The following is a 10,497-nucleotide window of genomic DNA, read 5'->3' as shown; positions in this document are numbered from 1 at the left end:
TTCCTATTTAGCAGAGCATGACTATTTCTCTCGTAAATGTGTGTTGCTACCATGTCAATAGTAATAACAGCTAAAGTTTAGTAAGAGCTCTTTAGTAAGAGCCCCATGCACTGTTCACCCCGCCCCCACAGCCCCAAGAGGTAGGCATCTCCACTAGATCCACTTCCATTGGAAACTGAAGGGGAAAAGGCTAAGGAGCTTGCTTACAGTCAGGGTAAATGGCGGAGTAAAACCCTGGCAGTCTGGCGTCCAGAACCCCCAACCTTAAATTGCGCGCGACATCGCCTCTTCTAAGGCCGAGCCGGCAACAAGGGAAATGGAGGCAAGAGACGGTCCCGGCGTGTTTGAGAGGAAAGTCCGCTGGAAGGCGGCCAGACACAGTGGATTATCTATTTTTAACTTTTCATACTATAATGTTAAACAAAACTAAATTATTTTAATTTACTTAATTTAAGGAATCAAACTATCGGCTCACCCAACTCAGAAGTGGCCGCAGAAGACATTCAAGCGCTCCCGGGGGCCCGGCCCGCGGGCGGGGAGGAGCCGCCTCCATTGGCCGGCCCCGCGGCATCACGGGAGCTTGCGGTGCGCCCGGGTGGCGGGCTGCTTTCCACGCACCTGCACCTGCGCAGCCCTCCAAGGCGCTCTTTTGGAGGAGGGACTTCTCTTTCGGTAACCAGCTCCCTTGCGGAAAGTCTATGTTCTCCATATAAACCCAGCACTTCCCTTAATTGAGATACGTGGAACTTCACTCCGTCCCCAGCCCGGAACCACAAGTGGGAGCACTGCGTTTCCTGATTGACCTCTTTGGCGATTACTTCCGCCCAAAGGGGCCTGGAATACTGGAGGCCCTTCGACCGAGAACAACAAGAAAGGCACTTCCGGTGTCTGTTGCCAGGCGCGGGCCCAGTGGGCCGTAGGGGCGACAGTGTTGCCGTCGTCTTTCCCCCCAGTCCCGGGGATGGAGATGTCGGGACTCAGCTTTTCAGAGAGGGAGGGCTGCCGTAACCTACTTGGCCTACTGGACAACGACGAGATCATGGCCCTATGCGACACCGTCACCAACCGCCTGGTGCAGCCTCAGGACCGCCAAGGTAAGGGCCGACCCTTCCCCGGCCTCGCGCCTACCCCACTTAGGCAGAATCCTCGGGAATGTTGGCCGCAGCCGCAGATCCACAGCTCTGGAACCACTACGCCGACTTGGGCTGCCGGGTCAAGAGGGGGAGGTGGTGGCGGTGATAATGGCACGGCTTCCAGGTTTTATCCATTGAATATTATGGACAGCGCTGGTTGATTCAAGGATTCGGAATAAGTAATTTAAATTTTTAAAAATTTTTAAAAATGTTCTGGGGAGCCAGAATGTTTTGCATTTTCAGTTTCGATCAGCTGAAGAGTCAGCTGCTGCTCGGGCTTTTTTCTTCAAGTTTGAGTGGGAGGAGGATGGCAAACATTTTGTGTGTCTCTGGTAAAAAGCAACTACTGTAATTAAATGGCGGACACCTTGAATCCATGTCTCCTTTTGGAAGCAAAATTTTTCTGAGATGATTTTCGTACTAGGAATACATACAAGCGAGCTAAATACATATTCCGGTGGATTTTTAAGGGGTATTAGTGCTAAGTCTGATTGTGACTAGTCCATATAAAAATGTAAAGCGTTTGTTCATTTTGTGTGTCGGGTGCCTAGTTTTATTTTAAATTTGCTGAATTTTACTTCACTTCAAAACGTGAAAAATTCCAGATTCCCATATTAGTATATGATTATCTTTAAAAGATTCTGCTCTTATAAAACTGGGTTTTTCTGCTTAAGTCGGATTTCATTTTTGGCATCGAAGAAAGTCATTTGTCACTTCGAACCATGGACACTAAAAGAAGAAATTCCAAAGAATTAAGACCGAAAATAGCTTTAGACTTATATGGTTCTTCAGCGTTTATTTTACATGGCTTTCACCTTCTTACAATCATGGTGAGTGTGAATTTAAAATTATAATGGATAAAATGCTGCATTTAATTGATAGAGTATCTAAAAGCAAATAAAAAAATTCCCAGTTCAAAAACGTTTAAATGACTTGAAGAAACATTCTTGGGGTGGGGGATGGAGAATAACACTTAAGCATATGAAAGTATACTCAGCATCTTTAGCAACTAATGAAATGAAAACCAGAAACAGAAGTTGTCTTTTCTGTGTACCAGATTGGAAAAAAAAATTAAAATACAAACTATAAACGTCAAGTGTTCATGATCAGGTGAAGCAACTCGTTGACAGCTAGTGAAGGAGTTTAAGTTAAAACTACCACTTTGAAAAAACAAATTTGACATCTCCTAAAATGGCAGATTAGACACATACTCGAGACCTAGTCTTCTCAAACTTGAATATACTTTTGAATCTCTCAGGGATCTTGTTAAAATGCAGGTTCTGACTCATTAGTTTTAGGGGAGGCCCAGAAATTCTGCTTCTAACAAGCTCCAGGTTGATGCTCATACTGGTTGCCCCTTTGAGCACTGGGAGATATGTATGAGAATGTTCAAAGTAACAGCGTTTGTAATTGGACACAGAATAGAAGTCTGTAAACAGAAGAATAGTTAGAAACCTTGTGTACAGTCATATAACTAATTATGATATAGCAGTGAAAATGAGTTAGCTATGTATATCAGATTAATCCAGAAAATATTGAATGAAAAGCTGATTACAGAAAACTATATACTGTATATGGATGGATTGAATTTATAGCACAATTTAAAACATACCAAACTTAGTTCAGGGATACGTACTTATGCTGTACAACTATAAAAAAAAGGGAGAATTTTAAAGCAACATTTAGGATAGTAGCTACTCTGAAGTGGATGAGAAGAAAGAGGAATAGCATTAGGGAAGAGATGAAATGGGGGCCTCAAAGATAATAATTTCTTATGTCCTAAGCTAGGAGGTATGCAAATGGGAGTTCGTTTTATTGCCATTCTGTATGACTCACACATGTCAGAAATATTCTTTGGTCTTGTATTTTAAAATACAAGTAGGCCAGGTGTGGTGGCTCACACCTGTAATCCCAGCACTTTGGGAGGCCGAGGCAAGCGGATCATCTGAGGTCAGGAGTTCGAGACCAGCCTGGCCAACATGGTAAAACCCTGTCTCTACTAAAAATAGAAAAATCAGCTGGGTGTGGTGGCACCCACCTGTAACCCCTTGGGAGACTGAGGCAGGAGAATCCCTTGAACCCAGGAGATGGAGGTTGCAGTCAGCCGAGATCGTGCCACTGCAATCCAGCCTGGGTGACAGAGTGAGACTCTGTCTCAAAAGAATAAAAATTAAAATAAAAAAATATAAAGATACAAGCCCTGGTGCTGCCACTTTCTAGAAATACAATAATTGGGCTGGGCGCGGTGGCTCACACCTGTAATCCCAGCACTTTGGGAGGCCTAGGTGGGCGGATCATGAGGTCAGGAGATCGAGACCATCCTGGCTAACATGGTGAAACCCCGTCTCTACTAAAAAAATTAGCTGGATGTTTTGGCAGGCGCCTGTAGTCCCAGTTACTTGGGAGGCTGAGGCAGGAGAACAGTGTGAACCCGGGAGGCGGAGCTTGCAGTGAGCCGAGATAGCGCCACTGCGCTCCAGCCTGGGCGACAAGAGCGAGACTCCTTCTCAAAAAAAAAACAAACAAAGAAATACAATCATTGATACCTAATATGGCCTCAACTTTCATTATCTGTAGAGCGAGGAGATAGGACTAAAATTCCTTAACATCTAAAATATTGTTGTAATTGTCCCTATTTTTAGAGGTTGTACATGAATTTAGGACTGTTGGCCTTATTAGAAAAAATATTTTTTCTGGCTTAAATGTTTTCTTAAAATGCAATTCTTTAAGAGAAAATGCTGAACTTTCACTATCACTTATGGGAAGTGAAAAGAAGAGATTTTACCTAAGGGAAGTTTAAGGCATAAAGATATTAAAAGAAAACTGACAACGGACTTCCTGTTTTTTAAAAATGAGACTGTCATGCAACAGCAATAATGCTGCGACAAGAGTTTATAAACATTATTTGATAGAGTTTCTACTGACCTGGCACAAATTTGCGAGTGCCTCATGATTTTTTATTAATCTTTGCAATTTCTTTCTAGATGCTGTTCATGCAATATTAGTATACAGTCAAAGTGCAGAAGAACTTCTGAGGCGTAGAAAAGTCCACCGAGAAGTTATATTTAAGTACTTGGCAACACAGGGGATTATTATACCTCCAGCTACTGAAAAACACAATCTTATTCAGCATGCAAAAGATTACTGGCAAAAGCAACCACAACTGAAATTGAAGGAAACGCCAGAGCCAGTTACAAAGACAGAGGACATCCACCTATTTAAACAGGTAAAATAAATCTTATGGTTATATTCTGAAACTTTGTTCTGTCTGAAACTTTGTTGATAATCCTAGATCGTGGGGAACATGGTTAATAATGTTTGTGGGGTTTTTTTATTTTTATTTTTTAAGAGATTCTCGCTCTGTTGCCCAGGCTGGAGTGCAGTGGTGTAATCATAGCTCGCTGCAGCCTTGAACTTCTGGGCTCAAGTGTTCCGCCTACCTCTGCCTCCTGAGTAGCTAGGGCTACAGGCATGCACCACCATGCCTGGCTAATTTTAAAAATTTTTTGGTAGGGATAGGGTCCCAACTATGTTGCCCAGGCTGGTCTTGAACTCCTGGCCTCAAGTGGTCTTCCCGCCTCAGCTGGAATTACAGGCATGAGCCACCATGCCCAGCCTATTGTTTTTAGATTTTATAATTTTAACTTTATTTCATATCCTATCAATCCTGAAGGAAGGAAGAGACCAGTAAAGCAACTAAGAGCAAAAATATTTCTGACATATAGTGATGCATATATAGTCATCTATTGATATGTGAGAAAGTATTTTTCAATATCAGCATCATCAAATGAGGACTGTTGGATTTTTAGAGAGTAAACTGCAAGGTTAATTTTAACTTTAGCTCTGTGTAATTTTTTTCACTTTAGAAGAATTTTATTGCAAATTCTTTCTTACTTGTAAGACGTTTTTGGTATTGCAAAAATGTCATGAAAGGAACCTAAAATTTTACTTTAAAAAAAATTTTTCTTTTAAGTTCCAGGGTATGTGGTATGTGTGCAGGTTTGTTAGATAGGTAAACATGTGCCATGGTGATTTGCTGCACCTATCAACCTATCACCTAGGTATTAAGCCCAGCATGCGTTAGCTATTTTTCTTGATGCCCCCCCCCCCGCCCCACATTGGAACCTAAATATTTTTTATACTTTTTTTTTTTTTTAACTAGAAAAAGTCCTATTGTAGAAATTTTCTCCAGCGGACATTGGCTGTTTCTGTTTATATTATCTCCACTGTACATTTGAGATATTGCACAAATATTTAAGTGTTGCTTGAATTAACCTCTATGTAATTTGCAGATTTTTAAACTACATAACCACATTTTTTGAATTAATGAGGTTTCACAGTGAGAAAGCTTGGCCTTCACATTAGGAAAGAATCTTTTAAGAGCTTTCTTACTTTATGTACTGATGAGAGCATTGACTTTGAAATCGTACAAATACGACTTCAAATTAGGGTCTGCAATATGCTAGGTGTGTTAACTTAGGCAAATAACAAGTGCCACACACAGTGCCCAGTATATTAAATAGCAGGTGCTCAGTAAACCTAAGATCTCATACATCTCAGTAAAGTACTGTGTTGTGGAACACATGGATGAATGAGATCTAGTCTATCAGGTAGATTTTTACAGTAACTTTTTTTTTTTTTTTTTGAGAAAAAGTCTGCCCTGTCACCCAGGCTGGAGTACAGTTGGCATGATCTCAGCTCACTGCAGCCTCTGCCCTCTGGGTTCAAGCACTTCTCCTGCCTCAGCCTCCCAAGTAGCTGGAATTACAGGCATGCACCACTGCACTCAGCTAATTTTTGTATTTTTAGTAGAGACGGGGTTTCACCATGTTGGCAAGGCTGGTCTTGAACTCCTAACCTCAAGTGATCTGCCTGCCTCAGCCTCCCAAAGTGCCGGGATTACAGGCATGAACCACCACGCCCAGCTTACAGTAACGTTTTCTGTGAAAAAAGAGAAATAATAGAATAAAATTAATCCCAGTTATAGAAAATAACCTGTTTCAATCACCGTTAAGAGTATCTATTTAAAGACAATGAAAATGTTTACTTATATTAACTTTATGTCATTTATATGCAAAATGCATCCATTTAAAGAGAACGTTTTGAAGGTTTTCACATATATACCTGTGATATACATATATACCTGTGAAAACACTGCCACAATCTGAAGAAACACTTACATAAATCATCATATAATTTATATATTTTTATATATTATATATTTATATATATGACTATTCATACTGATTTTTTTTTTTTTTTCACATGGAGTCTCGCTCTGTTGCACGGGCTGGAGTGCAGTGGTGCTATCTTGGCTCACGGCAACCTCCACCTCCCGAGTTCAAGTGATTCTCCTGCCTCAGCCTCCCAGGTAGCTGGGAACACAGGCACACGCCACCATGCCCGGCTAATTTTTGTATTTTTAGTAGAGACGGAGTTTCACTGTATTGACCTCGCCATCCGCCTGCCTCGGCCTCCTCCCAAAGTGCTGGGATTACAGGCGTGAGCCACCACGCCCGCCAAGTTCATACTGATTTTTAAATTGGCCTTACTAAACCTTACTCTCTTAGCTGAATTTTCAGCAATTTAAGCTGGAAATTTCTAAAATGATTTTTCTCCTTTTGAAAAAAGATTTTTACTATGCATAATGGGTTCAGCAAGTTCACATATAGTTCATTTCTCTCTGGTGTAATGGGTTCATTCAAACTTAATAGGCTAGATAGAAAAATAGATAAGAAAGTTAAACCTTAGTGTTATTTTGTATTTATTTTATTTGTTTCAATCAGCAGGTGAAAGAAGATAAAAAAGCTGAAAAAGTTGATTTTCGTCGCCTAGGAGAAGAATTCTGTCATTGGTTCTTTGGACTTCTTAATTCTCAGAATCCTTTTCTAGGACCACCTCAAGATGAATGGGGACCACAGCACTTCTGGCATGATGTGAAGCTTAGGTTTTATTACAACACATCAGAACAGAATGTTATGGACTACCATGGAGCAGAAATCGTGAGCCTTCGTTTGCTGTCACTAGTGAAAGAAGAATTTCTTTTTCTCAGCCCCAACCTAGATTCGCATGGACTGAAATGTGCATCTTCTCCTCATGGGCTGGTTATGGTTGGAGTTGCTGGGACTGTCCATCGAGGAAACACTTGTTTGGGCATTTTTGAACAAATTTTTGGACTCATCCGCTGCCCTTTTGTGGAGAATACTTGGAAAATCAAATTTATCAACCTGAAAATTGTGGGAGAGAGTTCCCTTGCTCCTGGAACATTACCGAAACCAGCTGTTAAATTTGAACAAAGTGATCTAGAGGCCTTTTATAATGTAATCACTTTATGTGGTACCAACGAAGTACGACATAATGTAAAGCAGGCTTTGGATAGTGGAACTGGGGACCAAGTTTGATGTAGTGGAAATGAGCTGAACAAAAGAGAACGGGGTTTACCTGACCCTCTAAAGCGCTAAGTACTGTCAGCCTGAAAAAAATCTTCTATACGGAAACTCTTCCAAATACTGTATCAGTAATGTCTGAATGATTTCAGTTGTGAAAATTGACATATTTTAGGTGAAATACCTTTCTGGACTACAGACTTACATATCGTGAATACTTACCTATTTCTACCCGAGTTGCAGCAAGTATTCTGAAAGCTTAATGCAAATAAATCCCACTTTAGATCTTACAGCTAACTGTGTGCCTTAGAAACCAGGTAATATTTTCCTTTTACTTAGTGAATATTCTGCTAATATCTGCACTTTTCATGTGGGAAAGGATTAATAATGGTCCAGGCTTCCCCTCTTTAAGTTTCATGTTTATTTTTGTCTAACTCTGGATAATTGTATTTTACAAATGCACATCTCACTGTAGTATATTTTTTGAAACTATTAAATATTTTAGAGATGTTTAATGTAAACTCAAAGTTCTCATTTTAGAAAATTTAAATAACATTCTTTTTGCAAAAAGTCCAAAAATTTAACAGTTGAAGAAAAACTTACTACCTCTTTAAATATTTGAGAAACATTTTTCAAAGTTATCAGCTGTAGTCCAAGCTAAATATCTTTTGTAATCTGCAACATTTTCCTTACTGTTTTTGGGCAGTGATAAATGCTGTTCTCGAAACAAGACTTTATTCTTACCTAGGCTTCAGCCAACAGTTTTATAGAGCAGTTACTATAATACAATATAAAGGAAATATGCTGTTGAAATTTTAAAGGTATGCCCAGTTCCTAACTTTTAAACGAATTGCTGTTCTTCCTCTTGGCTGATCTTGGCAGAGGTGCAAAAAAACCCCAAAACAACCCCATGCATTTATAATGTGTGTATACACATATACATAAGTATACATATACTCCCACATTATAACTTAGAATGTTTAGTTTTTTACCTGTTACTAGGTTTGAGTTACATGGTTGAGTTGCCAAATTATTTACATGCTTTGAAGTTTAAATTCCTCATCACCTAGCAACTGTTTGCTGATCATGGATTTTTAATTTATAAAAGTACCATTTGGAAAAAACTCAATTGGAGAATGTGATGACATATTGTATATGTTACTTTTTCCTTTGCTATAATCATCTAGGGAGACTGATAAGAATTTTGGAAATGGGAGGCTGGAAACTCATCTTTTTTTGTTTTTTTAATGCTATGCCTCTTATGAGGAATACGAATTGGTATGTCCTAAAATAAGAACTTAATAAAGGAGGGAAATCCCTTTTGTCTGCTGTAAGAATAGTATATCGTTCAGATTTAATTTATAGTTGTGTTGCTCTTGAAGTTTTAGGCATTTAACGAGAACAAAGAAAATTTTATAACTGCTAGTTACACTATTATTGTAATATAATTAAGTATAAAGAAAATAGTGTGCAAAATAATTTCCTATCATATTTTTATAAAGGTACACAATCAGGTCACAAGTCCATCTTTATCCATCCTATACCTCTGCTTGAGTTTTGAAAACTGGGTTACGTTTTATTTCTTAGTTTGAAGTTTGAAATATCATTATGAAGTGTAATAGGTAAACATCCTAAGTAAAGGATAAAATTAAAAAGCATTCTTGTTACTACAGATACTCAAAAAGGGCAGGGATTTCCTCTAGGTACCTTTAGTATTGAACTTTTGAGTTCGTGTGAAGCACAAATAAGGCTGCAATTTCTGCACATAGTTTTGAATCAACCTTAAAAATTTAAAATCTTTTTGATAGTCTTAAGATTCTTGAGGACTAATGCTGTTTTATTTCATGTTTATTTCATGAATCCCTAGATGTGGGCACACTACAGCCTAATATTGGAGTGAATGCATTAACGAATGAGCAAAAAGCAACTTATATACTGTATACAAAAGGCTTTTCCGCTTCTAGAGTTTATCTTTGGTTCTTCTCATCAGTGTTACTTTTTCAGTCACATAGTTTCTTTGAATTTCATACTTGAATATGCAGAAACTTTTAGGCCCCCAAAATAACTCAGATTTGTGAGGAGAAGGATACTGACTTTAAAAGCCCAGGGTCGGTAAGAGACCCTGAGATTCCTGAGGCTACCTGGAAAGCATTACAGGGGAAGTGTGTGAAGAAACAGTATTTGGAGTAGAAAGACCTAGAGGAATTGAAGTCTATTAGTGAAGCTTGAAGCTTGATCAGCCTTTTGTGAGAACAGCCAAAAGCACAGTGCCAGGGTTGAACTCTACTTGTGCAGGATTGAACCCCATTAGTCTTTTTATGCCAGGGAATGGCAGAGAAAGAAACCAGCTGTAGTTCTCTGTTTTGATATACCCAACTGGTATTTGGAAAGTCTGGAGTCAGTCGTAAAGAAGAATACAATACACATAATTCATCATAATTGGGTGGTCAAACTGGGGAGACCATCTGGACCTTTACTTTCTGTAGGCTAATTTGCCATAGCCTAATAACAGGGCATACATAGTAAATATCCTTTTTTGTTAAAATTTTTAAAAAAATTGTAATAGTTATGTTAGGATACTTTGTTAGAATCTAGAATGTGAAATAACGTACTTCATGTGTCTTCTTACCAAAAATACCAACGATAAGGGGAAAAGCCATCTTTAATTTATTAAATCAACTTGAAAATGGCAAACAAGTTAGCAGATCAGGAAATGTTCCTGGGTTTTCAGAAAGGTAACATACTAAAAGAAGGTTAGTTACCTAGTACCAATAAGAAATTGTAATAGTGGGCTGGGCGCGGTGGCTCACACCTGTAATCCCAGCACTTTGGGAGGCCGAGGCGGGCGGATCACGAGGTCAGGAGATCAAGACCATCCTGGCTAACACGGTGAAACCCCGTCTCTACTAAAAATACAAAAAATTAGCCAGGTGTAGTGGCGGGCACCTGTAGCTGTGGCGGGCGCCTGTAGTCCCAGC

The 10,497-nt window shown here is 39.4% G+C and overlaps 1 protein-coding gene across 2 annotated transcripts; it reads left to right on the top strand.

Annotated features, from left to right (window-relative positions):
- Positions 1-832: 832 nt before the first annotated feature.
- On the top strand, positions 833-8,856 carry C2H3orf38 (chromosome 2 C3orf38 homolog). Of its 2 annotated transcripts, none has more exons than XM_054479561.2 (3): positions 833-1,094; positions 4,118-4,359; positions 6,920-8,856. In XM_054479561.2, the coding sequence occupies exons 1-3, from the start codon at positions 962-964 to the stop codon at positions 7,532-7,534; spliced, it is 990 nt and encodes a 329-aa protein (XP_054335536.1). In that variant the 5' UTR covers positions 833-961; the 3' UTR covers positions 7,535-8,856. The 2 variants fall into 2 exon arrangements, with proteins under 2 accessions (XP_054335536.1, XP_054335537.1); XM_054479562.2 differs by having other exon boundaries at positions 872-1,094; positions 6,923-8,856.
- The last annotated feature ends 1,641 nt before the right edge of the window (positions 8,857-10,497 follow it).

The sequence above is a fragment of the Pongo pygmaeus genome, chromosome 2, assembly GCF_028885625.2.
Source record: "Pongo pygmaeus isolate AG05252 chromosome 2, NHGRI_mPonPyg2-v2.0_pri, whole genome shotgun sequence".
Lineage (NCBI taxonomy): Eukaryota > Metazoa > Chordata > Mammalia > Primates > Hominidae > Pongo > Pongo pygmaeus.
The sequence above is the reverse complement of the archived record's forward strand: the minus strand, read 5'-3'. Positions and strand labels throughout refer to the sequence as shown.

Excerpts from the sequence above, each read along its gene's own strand:
- C2H3orf38 (XM_054479561.2), top strand. The coding sequence starts at position 962 with ATGGAGATGTCGGGACTCAGCTTTTCAGAGAGGGAGGGCTGCCGTAAC. Across the intron at positions 1,095-4,117 it reads GCAGCCTCAGGACCGCCAAG|ATGCTGTTCATGCAATATTA; the intron begins GTAAGGGCCGAC and ends ATTTCTTTCTAG. Across the intron at positions 4,360-6,919 it reads ACATCCACCTATTTAAACAG|CAGGTGAAAGAAGATAAAAA; the intron begins GTAAAATAAATC and ends TGTTTCAATCAG.